Raw genomic sequence first — 20,291 nt, 5'->3', positions numbered from 1 at the left:
AGGCATCCCCCTCAACATACGTTCCCTACACAAGCACTAAATAGAAATCTGGGAACTCGTCATGACCTACTCGCCCGACGTCGCCTTCCTCACGGAAACCTGGACCAACACCAACTCTACACCAGACATCGCCAGCGCCATTACAGACGGACGAAACAGCGGCTCCTACTGCCACACTACGGAACTCCTCTGGACAGATCACCACTGCACCACTTCTACTTAAAAAGAACCACCGTACACAAGCGCGCCCACCGCCTCCCCCATAAAAGCTGAAACAAAGTCATGAAGACCAGCTCACCTCCACCCTCGTCAGCACCGCACCACCGACTACATCTGAGGCAAACACCGCAGCATGCAACCTCCACCGCTGGATCATGAACTGCGCCGACACACTTGCCCCCCTCAAGAAAGCCACCGGAAGACACATCAAGAAAGCAAGCTGGGTCACCCCTGCACTCCAAGAATCCAGACACTCCTTGTAGATGTCTCGAAAAGACATGGAGGAACAACAAAACCCCGGAAACACACACCACCTACAAAGTAGCCACCTCCCCACACCACCAACCCATCAAATCCACAAGGAAGAAATCCCTCCAAGACAGAATCCTCAATAGGGCACACAACACCAAAGAGCTCTTCTCCATCATCAAGGAATTCGCAAAACCCTGCAGTTAAACAGACGTTCCACCCTCCCAAGCTCTCTGCAACACCCTCTTTCCCCACAAGATTAAGATCTACGACAACTTCGTCATCCAAGACCACCTCACTGCTCCAGCTCTCCCCTCCTGCGACGCCACCCAACAGACCCTGCCCAAATGGATCCTGCTCACGACAGAAAACACCTTGAAGACCATGAAAAGCATCCAATCCGGGGCACCATCAGACCTCATCCCACAACACATCTTTCACAGAGCCGCCTCTGCCATCGCACCCGAACTAGGTCGAACGTTCAACTGCTCCTTCGAGACCGCCACCTTCACTGTCGACTGGAAACACACCAAAGTCAACTCCCTCTTGAAGAAACCCACTGCTGACCCAGCAGACCTCTAGAAATTCAGGCCCATCGCCCTCCTTCCCTTCGCAGCCAAGGTAATTGAAAAGACCGCCAACACCCAGTTAGCAAACTTCATCGAAGCCAACAACATCCTGGACATCTCCCAATCAGGATTCCGAACCAACCACAGCACAGAGACTGTCCCACTCGTCGCCACCGATGGCATCTGCTTCCTTCTCAACAAGGCGAAGCGGCAGCTCTCATCCTCCTGGACCTCTCGGCTGTTTTCAACACCATCTCCCACAGCACCCTAGCCATCAGACTCCACAATGCCGGCATCCGCAGCAAAGGCCCTCGACTGGATACGCTCCTTCCTCACCCCCAGGACCCAGTGGGTCAGACTTCCCCCTCACCTCACGGAACTGACAAACACCAACTGTGGAGTACCCCAGGGCTCCTCCCTCAGCCCCACCCTCTTCAACATCTACATGGCCCCCCTAGCAACCATCCTCAGGAACCACAGGCTCAACATCGTCTCTTACGCTGACGACACCCAGCTGATCCTCTCCCTCACCAAGCCCAGCATCACCTAACAAAACTTTCAAGAAGGGATGAAAACCGTCGCCACCTGGATGAAGAACAGCTGCCTGAAACCCAACTCAGAAAAGACAGAAGTCCTCATCTTTGGCTCCACCCCCTCTACATGGAACGACTCCTGGTGGCCCTCCGTCCTCAAATCCCCCACCCCGACTGACCACGCACAAAACCTCGGCATCATACTAGACTTGTCGCTCACAATGAACCGCCAGATCAACGCTGTATCCTCGAGCTGCTTCAATACCCTCCACATGCTCCAAAAGACTTTTAGATGGATCGCAACTGAATCCAGAATAAATGTCACGCACATGCTCATCAGCAGCAGACTGGACTACGGAATCAATAAGAAACTCCTTCGCAAACTCCAGACTGTCCAAAACACCACAGCCAGACAGATCCTCGACATCCCCCGTTGCAGTCACATCACCAAACACCTCCACTATCTCCAGTGGCTTCTAGTCAAAAGAAGAATAACCTTCAAACTCCTCACCCACGCATACAATGCCCTTCACAACACAGGATCTGCATACCTGAACAGCCACCTCTCCTTCCACGCAGCCAAAAGACACCTCTGATCAGCCCAGATCTCTCTAGCCACCATCCCTTGTACCAACAAGACCAGAGCGGGAGGAAAGTCTTTCTCCTACCTTGCAGCCAAAGCTTGAAACACCCTCCCCATGCACCTCCAGCAATCTCCCATATTGCCCGAGTTCAAGAAGGACCTCAAGACCTAGCTCTTCAGGTGACCCCAGCACTCAACAGAGCCGCCCCTCCCTCTCTCGCCAGCGCCTTGAGACCCTCATGGGTGAGTATATGCAATTTACCAACCCTGATTGATTGATCACAAATCTTTTGGGATTTTACAAGTTCAAAAATGAGTTACACGACCAGAAGCAGAGGTCCTGCACATTGTAATGGTATAATTAAATCCTCTAAAAGTTTATTTTCTTAGCCCCTGTGATCAATAAGAATAAGAATAAGAATAATACATTTATTGTTTAGTTAATAAAAACCGTAACAATATAACATTTGTTAACAGTGCATGATACCTATAAAATCAGTTGAAAAGTATTATAAAACAGGTACTTTTTTCATTAAGTTTTGAGCTGTTTTTTTGTACAAATAGCCAGTGTGTCAGTAAATTTAGGCTGTTACCTGGAATTAGTTCTGAAGTGCCGTTGTGCTAGTAACTTAATGTTAAAACATACACACTTGCAATTTGATTATAGGTAATATAAATTATGTACAAAGAATTTACATTAAAAGGAGCAATTGTGTACAACAGCAGCGGAGTGAGCAGGCAAGTTCATTGTTCGTTCAAAGGGACTTTCTTGTAACTGAGGATAAGTCCTTAAGGTCTAACTGAGACGAATCCGTATCTCATTCGGAGTTAGGAGAAACGTTGATGATTTTTTGGTCAGTTACCAAGTTTTTTTGCCATTTTTGTTCAGCACGCGTTTAAAATTTTGCCAGGCGGCAATTTAACTGAATGTTTTCTGGGTTAAAACATGCTAGTACCGCTTGTCTCCTTGATCGAATACCCATTATGTTAAATAGGTTTTTTAGGAGTTTCTGCCGGTCTTGAGCCATATTTTTGCATAGGCAGATTAAATGTAAAATGTCACCTTGCTTAGCTTTGCACAGGCTACAGGAGTCTTGACCTATCCACCACTGCCATGGCGGAAGATGTTGGGCACAAGGCAGAACTCCCAGTCTGAACCTCATAAAGCTCATTTTTGCTGCTTTAGAGTACCCCTGATTAAAGTAGGTTTGTGGGGTCAGGGACTTATATGTATTCAGAGTCATCCAGGCATGGGCTCTATTAGAAAAGGTTGCCTTGTCTTCAATCAGTGACGCTTGCTTAATGACCTTCCAGGCTAGTTTTTTAAAAGCGTAATATCCAATTTGGGTTTCCCAGAGTTCTTGTAATTTAGTGTATTCTAAGGCTGATTGAAGGTAAGCTCTGGCTTGGGAGGTTTCTCTGAGTTGCAGTTCTTGCCACAGCAGACTGTTAAGCATGTGGGATCGAGAGCTTTTGATCTTAAACCAACAAATGATATATGCACCTTGTCTGGCAAGATCATGTCGCAGGAGCCCGAACTCCAACCTAACCTGGGCTGGAGAGATGTAGTTCGGAAGACAAAACATTTGTTTGTAAGCTTTAACCTGAAGGTTGTCTAATTGCTTAGCATCTCTGCACCGCAGTGCTTCACTACCGTGTGCAATTGTGGGAAGAAGTTTCGCCTGGGCTACCCTTAGTAAGGGGGTCAGGAGCAGCCCCGTGAGTTTGTGCGCAAGATTTTTCAGAGTTATGGCCATTAACGTGCCCTTTCTTCTTTCCTCCTTCATCTGAGATTTAAACAAGCCTCCTTTGTCTATTATTACTCCTAAGTACCTATACTCATCTGCCGCATCAATTTTTCTATTACTGAGGAACCAATTTCTCTGGCGTATTTTTTTGTTTTTTGGATTGTCATTGTCCGTGTTTTTTGCGGGTTTATCCTTAGATTGTTATCTTCGGCGTAGTTCTGCATTGCCGTCAGGAGGTTCTGTAGTCCGACATATGTGTGGCTTAGCAGGACTACATCGTCTGCGTACATTATGTTGGACAGTGTAATCCCACCTAACCGCGGGGAATGAGAGTTACAGGCATTAAGTACTTTTGGCAGATCAGCTAGATATAGATTAAACAGGGTTGGTGCAAGCATACAACCTTGCTTCAAGCCTTTTGAGGTGTAAATTTTCTTGGAGATGTGACTACCATCGCCTAGTTTCACCTGCACCCAGGTATTAGTGTGTAAAAGCTTCAGCATATTTACCGTAGGTGCTGGTGCACCCCATTGATCCAATTTCCTCCACAGTCTGCCTCTATCCACGCTGTCGAATGCAGCACTAAAGTCGAAGTAGCACTGATGTAATGGTTGCTTTGAGATTTTAGCTGCGTCGATTATTAAAGATATTGTAAGGATGTTGGTGGTGGTACTTGTTGATTTGAGAAACCCAGTCTGATTCCACGGTATAGTAAGACTAGCCTCTGCCCAGTTTGTTAATTCTTCAAGTATTGTACCTGAAAAGTATTTTGCCTCATTATTAATCAAAGCTATTAGGCGATAGATGTTGGGATCAGCCTTGTCCCCTTTTTTATGGATTGGTGCTATGATTGACCCTTTCCAAAGTTCTGGTATTATTTCCATCCACCTGATGTCCGTGAATAAAGAATAAAAAATGTCCACCCAGGCATCAGGCTTAGCTTTGTAGAGTGCCGGAGGAATGCCATTCGGGCCTGGTGCTCCTTCTCTCCTTCCTTTTCCAATTTGTTTCCTTATTATTTCCAGGGGGTGATGGCTGGCGGCACCTAGATGGCTGTTTTCGTTGTCTCCAAGATCTTGGTTGCTCAGATAGGTTGAGGTCTGGCTAATATGTACTTGCGGCATGAAAAGGCTTGTTTGATTATTGTCAGATGTTTCAGTGAGGTTGTTAAAATAGCTTGACAGGTAGTTTATCCATGTTGATTCTGTTATATTTGACCCAATTCCGGTGTGATATGGACGGATGATTCCGTTGACTGTTTTCCAGAAGCGACTACTGTTGTTCGTTTTATGTCGCATAGTAATTTTGCCCAGTGGTCATTCTCAGAGTCTCTTTTGATATGACATTTGAGTTTCTTCAATTTTGCTCTTTGCTCTTTTAAGTTTGTTCGAAGAAAAGTGTTCCACGGTGAATATCTTAAGTTGCGCAGGGCTGCATTAATTGTTTTTTTAAGAGACTTTATCTCTACTCGGGTTTTATTCGAGATGTTGTTCTTATTTCGTGTTAACTGTAGCTCCCGGATGTTGTTGTTGTTTTTTGCTGATTGACTTATGAATGAGTCGGTGAATTTTTCCCAGGTTTCTATTTGATTTCTTGGGCTTTCAGCTAGTTTATTGAAAAGTTGAATTGCAGCGTCAGCTTTACTAGCTATATTTATTGTTGTGCAATTAATCCTCCGTAGATTAGAGGTATGAATAATCTCCTGGGTTGCTTCTAGCGTGATTGTTTTTGAGGCTATGCAGGTTATGTGGAATTCTTGTGGGCGATGGTCACTGTCTCCTTTATCCCCCATTCTGAACCCACCGATGTATTCAAAAAGTGCAAGATTTACAAAGGTGTAGTCCAAGATGGAACTGGTTGTTGAGGAGTAATATAAGGGTTCAGGTGGAATGCTGATGCAAAAAGGTACACAGTTCCTCTAGTCGAGAAAGTGAAAGATGGGGGGGGAACAAGGAAACAAAGGGATGTACTGTCACGTGTCACGGAGAATAAGGCCTGGTCATGAGTAGTACAGGTCAAGAAAGTAAAGGGGGGGAAAAACCCTTTTTGGAACTAGGGCTCTCACACACCCAGCAAGCTAGGTGTCATGCTTCATCATGTGAGCCTGCCCCTCGTCAGGTCGGCGCTGCAATTCCTGACGGGCTCCCAATATTGGGGCTCTTTGGCGGGGATCTTTTGCTCCTGCCGAAGGGTGCCGTGGGGGTAAGGGGCCCTAGAATGTGAAGATGTAAATGAATGTATAAAATAGGTACTGTTAGTCCACACGTGAATTTTATTAAAGTGGAAAACAGCCTAATTAAAAACAATGAAAATTGAGGTGGGTATAGGCACTAGTGATTATGTAGCTAGTTATGCTTACCCTACTCTCAAGAAGATCGACATGTTTCGTGCCTTGGTAGCCAAAAAATTGGTCAGGGCACTTCCTCAGGATCAATAATAAGGACTATCTACAACAAAAGGTAAGTGACTAATCTACATACCTAGCAGGTGCAATAAGGTAATCTAAACTGCTATCAAGGCAATCTTGCAGCAGTGACCGGCGGGTATGATGGACACCAATGTGGGTCCAGCGTCGGTAAACGCATATACTTCTGAACCTACCCCTACCGCCGGCCCTGGGATGGTACATACATAGTGCAGTGTGGAATAAAAGAGAAACAACAACTTTTATCAGCAGGAAATAGGCACCAGGCCTAATGTTCACACCTAAGGCAAGCGCCTAGTTTGAATTTCATCTTTAAGGGATGTGTTGGAGCAGACCACTACTTCGGTGACTACTTAGAGCAAGGTGCAGAATGCATGTCAAAAGTAGCAGCAAGATTTCATGAACAAGCTCAGCTGAATCAAGAAAAACAAAAAAGCTATTAATTTGCATTGATTTAACCTTCCATGACAAACCAATGGCATTTTGGTATGCTTAGCTCTCAAGGTCATGCGGAGGGGCAATGACGGAAATGAAATTTTATTCTTGACCATATTGCTTTGTCATCTACATGCAGAAGCTTTACATTTCCTTTTCAAAGGACTCCTTCAAAGTCTTTGTGGCCTCATTTATAGATCAGTGCTATAACGGTAGAGAGTTCCTGAAGCAACTATGTGCTTGATTGGAACTTTTGTTCCAGATTTGCAGGCTCATTTAGAACCTGGTCGGTGGCCCACCAGTGGAGCCTACTGTCTTAGCTCCTCTGTTGGAGGACCGCTCATCCTATTATATTCTCCCTACACAAGTGGGCCATTGAACGATTTCCATGCTCCACATCGCCATGCTTTGTAAGCAGTTTCCAGGAAGGGAAATCTAGTGACACACCCCGCCATATATAGCGCAAGCAACCTTTACTAGGACCCCAGTGGATGGGGTGGCAGCACCAGCTGAGGTTCCGTCAGCAGAAACCCAATGGTTACCTCACCTCTAAATAGGGACCCGAACTAAGAGTTTGACTGGGTTGGAGCACTACAGATTTACCACCACACCAAACTCTGTGTAATCCCTGTTATACTTTTGTGGACTTTAACACAATAGTCTTATGTTGGAAAGGAGGGGTGTCTAATTGGCAGAGGTATGCACCTTTGTCCAAGTAGGGACTCTTCCTTCTAATTAGAGTAATGTGATGCCGACAGTGATGGCGTTGGTGCGAGTGCTGGTGTTGGGACAGCTGATAACTGCCAGCGTCAAAGGGTGTCGGAGCTGCGGTGCAGGCGGGGCGGTGCGTCGTCCACTTCACAAGCGGTGCCCCCGATGCAGGTTGCGGAGTCACTGGTGGCGTTGCTGACACGTCGGAGTTTTTCTTCTTGCTTTGCAGCACCAGCTACAATTCTCAGGGCCCAGGAACTGGATTGGCACTTGAATACAGGAGTAAACAGAGGAATCTAGGTGCTGGTCAGTGGGTGCAGGTGAAGTGTTTGTGTCCCTGAGACTTCAGAACAGGAGGCAAGCATACACAAGCCTTAAGAGATTCTTCTTCAAGCAGGTTCATAGCAAAGTTCCAGTCTTTGGTGGGTTGGCCTGCAGTTGCTGCATCTGCCAAGGAGATGACAAAGCACACACAGCAAAGGTGCAGTACTCCTCCTTACAGCTTTCCTGCTCTTCCCCTTGACAGGTTCCTTTTGAGTCCGGAAGAGATCTCTTTGGGGTTTAAGGTCCAATACTTATAACCCATTTTCTCTTAGTTCTCTATGTGGCAAGGGTCTCTGAGCCCAGTCCTAACTAGTTCTGTCCTCTCTGGTCCAGCTTCTCTACAGGAGGTGGAGAAAGCATTGTGCAAAGGAGACACAGTCTTTTCAGGTGCTAGTAAAAGCTCTCCTTCTACTTTAAAATGCAGAGCAGGTCTTTTCAGCCCAGCTATGAGTCACCCAGGAAAGGCAGAACACACCTCAACCCCCTTGTGACTGTCTAGAATGAATGCACATCCCCAGCTCCTGGCACTCCAAAACCAGACAGTGAATACACAAACCGGCAGAGGCACACAGAATGGTCGAACAGGAAAATGCCTACTTTCTAAAAGTGGTAAAAACACCAGATGATGTGTGGGGATCAATCAAGAAAAATCTAAGGTAGGAAAAAATTATATTAGTCCCTCCACTTGGGCGCCTAGTCCCCAGGTAATTACCTTAAATAATTCAACCACTCACCAAACTTTCCACATATTTTCAAACCAATTTTATATGTATTTTTCATGTATATTTTCACACAGTCAAAGACATTACACATAAAACATCAAAACTCGATATTCAAAGAGCTAAAAGCATTCCTAATCCCTTCCTACCCATCAAGTCTATTCCCGGTTGCAGAACAATATAAATATGTAGGCAATCCGAGGGGAGATAGTCCATTACACACAAAAATGAGGGATACCTCCACCTCCACTTAGTCCATGTGTTTTGTGTATTTATACAATACTACATATAATTTCTTGGGCTCCTCCTCTTTGTCAGGTTGACGTGTTTCGGCCTACTGATTTGGGCAACAAAAGAAAGAAAAAGCACAGTGTTGTGCAAGGAAGATAAGCAAGCATGACTTCAGACTTGCTCAGCTCAGTGAAACTTGGAAATATTATAGCTGGCCGTGATGGCCTCTCGCATAGTTCATTAAGATTGTGCCGCTCCCGCACAGTCGTGGGTGTCACATCGGGGCAAACAATCAGCAAAAATCAGAGCAGCATCTCCGCATTACTTGTCTCCTCCGCTCTGAAAGAGATTTCTTAATGCCCGGAAACAGCGGAATCTACTGGGGCATGTTCCACAGTGCGGGCAAAACGTCCACGCCGAGAAAAGGTGTTTGCTTTTTGCCCAGATGTGCTGGGGGGGGGATTAGGGCAAAACCCCTCGGTCTTATATATACTTTCCAAGAGGGGAGTTTACAAACACAATTTAAAAAACACTTTTACTGAAAGATGTGTTAATAAATTCTGAGTTCAGAGAGTCTATACTTAATTTCCCAATAGAAAGTTATACTTGCAATATTTTACAGTACAGCTCCCATGTAATCCTATAGGACAGACAGCCTCTCAATAGTGAAAAACGAAATATACAGTATTTCACTATCAGGACATGTAAAACACACCAGTACATGTCCTACCTTTAACATACTCTGCACACTGCCCATGGGGGTACCTTGCGCCTACCTGAGGGGTGCCTTACATGTAAGAAAATGGAAGGTTAGGGCCTGGCAAGTGGAGTTGAAAACTATGCGCAGACACTACAGTGGTAGGTCTGAGACACATTTACAAGGCTACTCATTGGGGTGGCACAACCAGTGCTATTAGCCCCTCCTCTGCTCTTAATGTTCCTTGAGCCTCTCCACTATCAATCACCTCCCACACCCTAGTCCTTACCCCAAAATTGTTTAGTCTTCCACCTCTCCCCTGCCAAAGACCTGCCACCTCCCTTCCCTTCACACTCTCTCCTTGCATCGGGATCTCAACAAGAGCAGAAAGGCCATATTTATAAATCTGGCATTCCTATGCATGGACATGTTGGTACATGGTGGTAAGCAAGCGGAGTGTTGCTTCGCAGCCATCTATTGCCTCATCAGTTGTTGTACAATCCTAATTAGAGCACATGCATTCATCCTGCTGCTGAATTGGGCTCAGAACTGAAATTAGGGCTTCTGCAGTAAGCAGGAGTAGAGTAGACATGGTTCACTACCTTGCTATAGTGGTGAATAGCTAGAGGATTGAGATAATGCTACCAATCGCCACCTGCCCTTGTACTTTATTTTGGGCAAACAACACATTCTCCTTTAAAGAGAATGCATGTGCAATACCGGACTAAAGACAATTTGATGTGAATATATTTGCAACAGAGTGCGATCATGGAGGAAAGTATGTCCTGTTTGGCCAAGCCAAAGACTCTTGAGAGTGCCCAGTATCTAAACTTACACAATCACAAAACAAATATTACACATTCAAATGTTCGGCAAATAATTAAAAAACAAATCAGGGATGAAACGATTGCCTATTACCTTTGTAACACTCAGATGGTGCCCAAATGGCCAAGGACTAAAGCAATTAACTTCTGTACCTTGTGACAGGACTGTGATGGTCCAGGCACTTCAAACAAAGTGTCAAGACTGTCTGGCCTTGCTTACAAAAGATCATAGCTGGTAAAAACAAGTAGTTTCAACCACCACCAACCGGTTATGGAATCGCTGAACCAGAACACAAGCTACCCACGACCAGTTTGGCCCTAATTAGGGCTCATCATCCATGTATAGCTAGGTTCCAGTGACAGTATGCATGGGACCCACGTCTGGGCATACCCACCCCACTTAAGGCAACACACTAAAGCATACAAAATGTGATGGGTGGAATGCTTGGAGTGGTGGTGCTGTTACGGCTGGCAGTAGCAATGATTATGGGGTCTTGATGATTTTGGTAGTAATAGTGGTGTAGGTAGTCGTGGTGGTGGTTATAGTAGTGGTGAGGTTGGCAACAGTGGGGTTATAGTGGAAGGATAAGGATATTTGTGGTTGCGATGGTGGTAGTTGTGGTGATGGTGGAAGCAGTAGTGGGGCAGACGATGCTGGTGGTATTAGTGATGGTGACACTGCAGGAGGTAATAATGGTAGTAGTGAGAGTAATGGTGGCAATAATGGTGCTAATGGTGGGGGTAGTGGTGTTAATGGTAAATGGCGGGGTAGAGGTGGTAGTGGCTTTAATGGTGATTATAATTGTGGGGGGTGGTAATGGCAGTGGTGGAAATGGTGATAGTGGTGATCGTGGTGGTGGTAACAGCGGTGGGTATGGTGATGATGGTGGCACTACGTAGTGAATATTTGAAAGGTTGTATAACCTTTTGATAAGCGTTACCGTGCTGAGCATCTGAAGAGCACTTAGAAGAAATGAGTCCATGCAGCCTGGACAGGGCAGCGGAACAGCAGAGGGCACTCTGAGCCACAGTAATGACGGGAGGAGGGCGGAGCAGCAGCCATGACTGCTGTGAGCAGCGATGAGATGCTGTTGGTCACGCTGCCTCAGGCCTTTAAGTGGGCCGGGTCCTGCCGGTGCTCAGCACCACCAGTTCTAAAAAGCAGGTGCTGAGACGGGTCCCTATCTGGCTCCCCGTTTTTGCCCTCACCCTCAGGGTGGAAAAAGAATCTTAACTCTGCAGCACTACCACTGCTCAAAGCCTTTGAGTAACTTCGAAGAGACTTGTTTTAGTTATTTCACAGTCTCATTTCAGAACTGAAGCATTTTCAATATTATATGCAACAAAGCCATAGTTGTTGCTTCACTGACAAAGCCAATAGCCCTGGCTTTTTGTTGGTGTAATTTTACTTGTATTATATATCTGGATGCAATGACAGAAACAGCAAAATTCCAGTCGGGCAGCACAGTATGCTAAGCACAGATTTTTAGCTTACGTTTTGTTAAGCCACGCCCGTAATTACATCGGCGACCCCCCTTTGGAAGACACCCCCCTCCCCCCCCCCCAGTTTTTAAAGGCTGACCTACCACTCCTTGTATGCTGCGTGTGCTTTCCTGTGGGTTGGATTAAAGTGTGATTGACTCGCAGCCACTTTCTATATGTAGTATACCTAAGAATATGAGGTAGGCATTTCAAGATTATAAGTAGGCTCACAAAACAGTTGAAGCTATCCCTAGGCCAGACCTAAAAACAAACCTCACCGACTACCTCCACTTGGCGCGATGCCTAATTTTCCTTGCTAGGGAACCCTCCTCCTTTCCAGCGAGCTCCTGCAGTAACACCCACGTGCTGACACGCGCTGCGTGCAGTTATTAATACGCACTTAGCGTTGCTTACCTGTATTGATGCCTCCGGTCATGATCCAGGCCCCGGTGGTCACTGCGGCCTTGATGAGGCCCTTGCTAAGCGCCTGCTTGACACGAGGGTGGAGCTCGAACGCCTGCATCCCGCCGTGCACCGAGATGACCAGCTTGGGCAGCGCCATCTGCCATTCCTTCAGCACCAGCTGCAGGATGTCTTCGGGGTTCGAGTCATGAGACAACCGCAGGTACTGTGGAGAGAGAAACCCGCGTTGATTGACGAGGCCTCACTGGGATGGCAGCAGTGTGTGTGTGTCAAAGGGAACCAATTCCTATAGCTTGAAACGAGAATTACATACACCAGTTTGTCGTTTCCAGTAGAAGCCGATTCTGGGTTAATATTAAATATCACTCATTAAAACAATCATGATGTTTACACAATGAGTATGACTATGCACACGATCGCCAATTCACCAAGTTATCAGGGATAGCGGAAGTGAAACATGCACACCCCGACCAACAACTTCACAGGGCTGGCTTCACCTCTAGCTCTTCGACAGACCCCTATTTGCTGTTAAGGAGCTATGAGAAGAGCGACGTTAGGTAGCTACAGAAAGTAAACAGGGTCCATTCGAACCATGCTCTCTTTCTGACCGGCCACCACTATATCCCCTGATCCCAAAGGCCATGCCAAGTCCCCTTGAGATGCTGATTTGCATGATCAACCTTAGGCATTCAGGGAGTGTCTTACGTTCTACGTACCTTGGCTTTGCAGCAGCGTGACCCGCCTTGAAAATTTATAATGCCATACGCATCTGTTGGGCTTTCGGCAGTATCATTCTCCACTGACCACGGCTCAGGTACAGGAGCCGTGTTGTCCTCCGGTTGTCCACGTGATGTAGTGGGGGCCACACACCCATTGTTCCAGGCATGCTGTCCTATCAAGCGACCGCAGCAGCACCTATTAGAGAAATTATATTATACCATGAGAGCATAAGCATTAGGATCATGATTTACCAGTGCGTCATTTATAAAAAAAAAACATAAGTGCCGTGGTGTTAGAATTGGGATCTCTGGTTGGCTAAGGCTTGCGCCAAAGCCAGGCAGAGACCACCACTCTAGCCAGGGCGTGGGAGTTACACGCTGAAGATAACCCCTGCTCACCCCCTTGGTAGCTTGGCACGAGCAGTCAGGCTTATCCCGGAGGCAATGTGTAAAGCGTTTGTGCAACACGCACAAAGCAACAACATACTAGGCACACCACAAAAGGAACTCCACACAAGGTTATATCAAAAATAGCCTTTGTATTCTCATAACACATTAGAATAGTAATCACACAATATACACTGTGCCCTCTGGCACTAGGTAATATCTACAAGGGATTATGTACACCTGACAGGGCCAATTGGACCACTGTCAGAACCATCACTCAGTGAACATAGTAACTGTTGGACATATCATGAACGTAGAACACAACCAGTAAGTACTAGCAAAAACTGTACTCAGCATTATCCTGCAACATAAACCATATTATGCACAGTATCACATTTATGCGCGAAATACATTCTGCGCCAACCTCATAAGCATAAACACATTATGCAATAACCTCACCAGCATAAACACATTATGCAATCCTCTCCTAAACAGAACTCTTAGATTAGGGAATAACCTCCTAAACATAAATCATAGACTACAAATTAACTCATAAACATAAACCACATTAGAGGTATAAATCACGGTGCATAACTCTCAGGACATGAATCACATTTCCCAGCACCACATAAATCACCTTAGGGCCTGGCGCCCTACGAACATAACAGTCCCCCTGGCCAACTGGCCTTCTCAAAGGAGCTCAAATGCCCTATGTCCAAAGTGTCAGGGCAGCTGCCAATGCAGCAGAATCCATATGCTCATAAAAAACAGCTGTTTTTATGAGCATGTATCGATGTCAAATTAAAGGAAGAAAGTAAAGAAATCACAACTTACTAAATGTGCTTTGTTCGGTGCACCTCCTTTTGTTAAATTTGCTTTACGAATCTGTAGTCAATGGCACCAAAGGGTGACAGGTGCTGGAGTACTGTGCATGACCATTCTCAATACAACAGCAGTGATAGAGTGAGGTGCTATCTATTAGGTCCGTCACCTTGCATTGTCTTTAGTCTAAGAGTAGTAGTATTATGCCTGCAAAGATTCCGCTATTGTGGCAGAGACTCTGCACCAGGGCTGGACTGAGAACATAAACCGGCCCTGGCAATTGAGTCAGATTGGTCGGGAGGTGGGGAGGGATTGCGCATGGAAAAGACTGCAGCTGCTTTTGTTACAGGGGGCCGATATTGCAGCTATGTGGCAAAACCGGCACCCAGTAACAAAAAGGCCCCCCAGGGGTCCAAAACCAACCCCCATCCTGGCGACCCACCGGGGAAACGCCCACTGCCTGCTATGGATAGTCCACCCCTGCTCAGCAGGACTGTCCTTTCTTTTTAAGTGTGGAGTCTTCCCCACCAGCGCAGAGAGTCCGAAGTCGTAAAGATACTACTAGTAAAATACATGTGTGAATAAGAAACAAATCGCAAACTTGCACAAAAGTGCAACTTTACCTTTGTGAATCTATTTTTTTTAAAACCCATTCTTCAAGGTTTAATTATATGATTTGGGTAGATTTCAGATTTTTGCTGGGGGGAGGGGATAACGAGAATCTCCAGAAGTACTCAAGGAAATCTACGTACACAGTACATTTACTCCTGTGGATTGTTCGCAGGACTGTTTAAAAATTGTACATTAGCACGTCAAATTATTTTTCAGGTTTTTTTTTACCTAAACATATTTTGTTCATTGTGATCATGGGGACGTTTAAGGCATTCCACATCCATTTTCCATATTAGTGGCAACCTTGCTGTTACCACAAAATTACAACTGTGTGGGCTTTCAGCAGCCAACCATTGATCACCCACGCTTCCACCTGAGAACACACACACTAGTACAGGGCAAAAGTCGGGGGTACATGCAGGTACACGGCGTCTTCCCACTATTTTCATGGGTGGAGGCCATCACCCCTACCAAGAAGTTGGGCCCCACAGAAATATGCTGAACTTGTCCCGGTGTCATTTTCAGACACCGGGACACATTCAGTAGCGCCTGTACATTGTCTGCTTTTCATTTCCAGGCATCAAGGGAGATTTTTTTAACCTCTTGCTGGGCCAAAGTTAAGGGGCCATCAGGCCTCCTTTTGCATGAATATCCTGACAAAGGCACACAGCTTATCTCTTCACAGGTACTTAATAGAGGCATGCTTTTGCCTTTGTTCAGTCCTTGTTTTTAAGAGATGCATGCACTGTAAGAATGTCAGGTGTGTTGATATGTCCCATTATTTACACAAATAACAATTTCAATAGCACTGTTATTTCTTTTATAGTGCTACACAACCCAATGCAGGGTGTCAGAGCTCTATACACATTATACATTGACAATAAATCATGTACATATGTAAATGTACAAGGCGAGTTACATGAGACAGGGTTACAAGGTGTGGGAGTCACATGTCCTTCTTAGCTCACTGTGCTATATTATAAGGATTACAACTTACAAACTGCCGGTAACAAAAGGATCTCGGTGTTAAAAGCAGTAACCACTTTCCTATCTACATTAAAAAAAATCTGTCATCTGCATGTTACGTGATGTGCTTTGCAGGAGATGCATTAACCCGCTATGCTACTTTGATTTAAATCTGGGACTTCACAATACACAGATCTCTCCAACAAACGCGTTCACCTCCAGAGTTATCTCACCATTATTACTATTCCCTGAGATTTACCGGGCACCTTTACAGCAGATGCCTTAACCCATAAAATATTTTAAAACACAGCCTTTGCAACCAATTAAACAGAACAGATCTACCGCCATGCTTCTCCTTGTTGCCAATCTGTGTGATAGGGTTTTAAAAAATGAATATATTAGTGGAGGCCCAGATTTTGCATCGGGGTTGCGCCACTTTTTTGGCACAACCCTGACGCCAAATCTCATAATGTGCTGAAATGTAATCATAATATACCTGATAAACATGTATGATGTCTTAATATCCGATGTCACTTCTTGTGATGTCATATTTAGTGAGGTAACTTCCTGTTATGTCACGTGCAATGTCACGCGTCGTGACGACATGCAATGTAATGGCACATGTCTTGCTTTGACTTGCATACTGCCTAACCTAATTAGTCCCCCACTTCATTTTTAGGTCTCGCTTGAGCCAGCACGCATGCGCTGCTCTGCGAGACATTTAGTAAGGGCTTTAAACTTTGGAACACACGCTCGTGCGTGTGCTTTTGTTTTCTTCACCCGCTATTGGCCTTTGCATGAGTCTTTCTAAGAAAGACAGCACGCAATTGGCAAAAGTTGGGTGCATGTCCCGCCTTCTCTCTGCCCTGGCCTAGGGTCCGCGGGAGCAAGCGTGGCTTTCCTCCCTCGTCATGGCTCATTAAGCAGAGCGTGCACTTTCAGCTCCAAACGCGTCGCTTTCACTTTTGCGTACCGCGCTTGTTTTATTTATTTATTTGAGAGCCGTAATGCCTTTCTGCACATAACACCCCTTCCACCTCCCAAACATCAACCAGAGCAATGCCGTGGCTTGTTTCTTTTCTTTGTGAGCCACTCTCACTGCAGGCACAGATATTTTTTTTGTTATTAACGGAGCATTGCGCTTTAATGCGCTTTAAATTTAAATTTTAAATGCAGTACTGGGCTGTACAGAGCCCTCATTGCTGTGCGTGCGCTACATGAACGGATATTTGTTTGTTGTGTAGTGTGCAGTACTGGGCTGTACAGAGCCCTCATTGCTGTGCGTGCGCTACATGAACGGATATTTGTTTGTTGTGTAGTGTGCACTACTGGGCTGTACTGAGCCCTCATTGCTAGGCATGCGCTACATGAACGGATATAATAGGCTCTTGCTCTACAAGGTCTGCTGCTGTTTATTTTGCAAATTCATACAGCGCAAATTGAACTCAAGAGTAGTAGAGACCTTTACAAGACACCCAGTTACATTACACAAGAGCACATTCACACAGGAACACATTGCCTTTTAGAAGGCACAGGAGATTGACTAAATTGCCAAGAATAACACATTGGTAAGCCAACGCCGTGACTCCAACAACACCAGCTTTCGCACGCGATCATCATGCGTGATTAATCAATTAATCTCCCCATGGTCCCCCTGTTTACTAAAAACGGGATGCTAAGGAACATTCACATGCGCTATAAGAAGGGACCACCCCATTAAATCTGTTTTGTGTTTCGCCATTTTTTGTATCTAATATTCGGCCTCTTTCTGCTCTCCATATGCCCCCTTCGATCTGCATTCTGCCAGCACCCTCCTAACCAATAGTCATCCACCACCACGTCCAACACCACCACTATGTTCACCACCACCACCACGTCCACCACCAACACCAAGTCCGCCACGTCCACCGCCAACACGTCCACCACCACCACGTCCACTACCACCATGTCCACCACCACCACGTCCACCACGTCCACCACCACCAAGTCCACCACGTACACCACCAACACATCCACCGTCAACACCACCACCACGTCCACCACCATGTCCAACACCACCACGTCCACCACCATGTCCACCACCACCACCATGTCCACCAACACCACGTCCACCAACACCACGTCCACCAACACAACGTCCACCACCACCACGTCTACCACGCCCACCACCACCATGTCCACCACCACGTCCACCACCACCACCACGTCCACCACCACCACCACCACGTCCACCACCATCACCACGTCCACCGCCAACACGTCCACCACCACCACGTCCACTACCACCATGTCCACCACCACCACGTCCACCTCGTCCACCACCACCAAGTCCACCACGTACACCAGCAACACATCCACCACCACGTCCACCGCCAACACCATCACCACGTCCACTACCACCACCATGTCCACCACCAACATGTCCACCACCACCACCATTTCCAACAACACCACGTCCAACACCACCACCATGTCCACCACCACCATGTCCACCAACACCACGTCCACCAACACCACGTCCACCACCACCAAGTCCACCACGTACACCACCAACACATCCACCACCACATCCACCGTCAACACCACCACCACGTCCACCACCATGTCCAACACCACCACGTCCACCACCATGTCCACCACCACCACCATGTCCACCACCACCACCATGTCCACCACCACCACGTCCACCAACACCACGTCCACCAACACCACAATGTCCACCACCACCACCACGTCCACCACGTCCACCACCACCATGTCCACCACCACGTCCACCACCACCACCACGTCCACCACCACCACCACCACCACCACGTCCACCACCATCACCACGTCCACCGCCAACACGTCCACCACCACCACGTCCACTACCACCATGTCCACCACCACCACGTCCACCTCGTCCACCACCACCAAGTCCACCAGGTACATCAGCAACACATCCACCACCACGTCCACCGCCAACACCACCACCACCATTTCCAACAACACCACGTCCAACACCACCACCATGTCCACCACCACCATGTCCACCAACACCACGTCCACCAACACCACGTCCACCAACACCACGACATCCACCACCACCACCTCGTCCACCACCACCATGTCCACCACGTCCACTACGTCCACCACCACGTCCACCACCACCACCACATCCACCACCACCACGTCCACCACCATCACCACCACCACGTCCACCACCACCACCACGTCCACCACCACCACGTCCACCAACACCGCCACCACGTCCATCACCACGTCCATCACCACATCCACCACCACGTCCACCACCACTACCATGTCCACCACCACCATGTCCACCACCACCACATCCACCACCACGTCCACCACCACTATGTCCACCACCACCATGCCCACCACCACCACATCCACCACCACCACGTTCACCACCATGTCCACCACCACGTCCACCACGTCCACCACCACCATGTCCACGACCACGTCCACCACCACATCCACCACCATATCCACCACCATGTCCACCACCACCACTTCCACCACCACCATATCCATCACCACGTCCACATCCACCACCATGTCCACCACCACTACCATGTCCACCACCACCACATCCACCACCATGTCCACCACCACCACATCCACCACCATATCCACCACCATGTCCACCACCACCATGTCCACCACCACCACGTCCACCACCACCACGTCCACCATGTCCACCACCACCATGTCCACCACCACGTCCACCACGTCCACCACCACCATGTCCACCACCACGTCCACCACCACCATGTCCACCACCACGTCCACCATGTCCACCACCACGTCCACCACCATCACCACCACCACGTCCACCACCATCACCACCACCACGTACACCACCACCACCACCACCACGTCCACCAACACTGCCACCACGTCCATCACCACGTCCACCACCATGTCCACAACCACTACCATGTCCACCACCACCACCACGTCCACCACCACCATGTCCACCACCACCACCATGTCCACCACCACCACGTCCACCACCACCACATCCATCACCACGTCCTCATCCACCACCATGTCCACCACCACTACCATGTCCACCACCACCACATCCACCACCACATCCACCACCATGTCCACCACCACCATGTCCACCACCACCACGTTCACCACCATGTCCACCACCACCACGTCCACCACCACCACATCCATCACCACGTCCACATCCACCACCATGTCCACCACCACTACCATGTCCACCAACACCACATCCACCACCATGTCCACCACCACCACGTCCACCACCACCATGTCCACCACCACCACCACCACATCCACAACCACCACCTACCACCATGTCCACCACCACGTCCACCACCACCACGTCCACCACCACCACATCCACCACCACGTCCACCACCACATCTACCACCATGTCCACCACCACATCCACCACCACCACATCCACCTCCACCACCACATCCACCACCACATCCACCACCACCATGTCCACCACCACCATATACACCATGTCCACCACCACCATGTCCACCACCACCACGTCCACCACCACCACGTCCACCATGTCCACCACCACCATGTCCACCACCACGTCCACCACGTCCACCACCACC

General features: G+C 47.6%; 1 protein-coding gene across 3 annotated transcripts in view; it reads right to left on the bottom strand.

Annotated features, from left to right (window-relative positions):
* LOC146860386 (transient receptor potential cation channel subfamily M member 7-like) overlaps nucleotides 1–20,291 on the bottom strand; it is a 1,286,036-nt gene that overhangs the window by 907,529 nt on the left and 358,216 nt on the right. For all 3 annotated transcript variants that reach the window (XM_085644245.1, XM_085644247.1, XM_085644246.1), the window contains 2 exons: nucleotides 12,889–13,087; nucleotides 12,164–12,377 (listed from right to left, as the gene is read on the bottom strand). In XM_085644245.1, the coding sequence (XP_085500371.1) occupies nucleotides 12,164–12,377; nucleotides 12,889–13,087 (413 nt within the window). The remainder of the gene's footprint in view (nucleotides 1–12,163; nucleotides 12,378–12,888; nucleotides 13,088–20,291) is intronic.

This window comes from Triturus cristatus, chromosome 3_1, assembly GCF_964204655.1.
Source record: "Triturus cristatus chromosome 3_1, aTriCri1.1, whole genome shotgun sequence".
Taxonomy (NCBI): domain Eukaryota; kingdom Metazoa; phylum Chordata; class Amphibia; order Caudata; family Salamandridae; genus Triturus; species Triturus cristatus.
The sequence above is the reverse complement of the archived record's forward strand: the minus strand, read 5'-3'. Positions and strand labels throughout refer to the sequence as shown.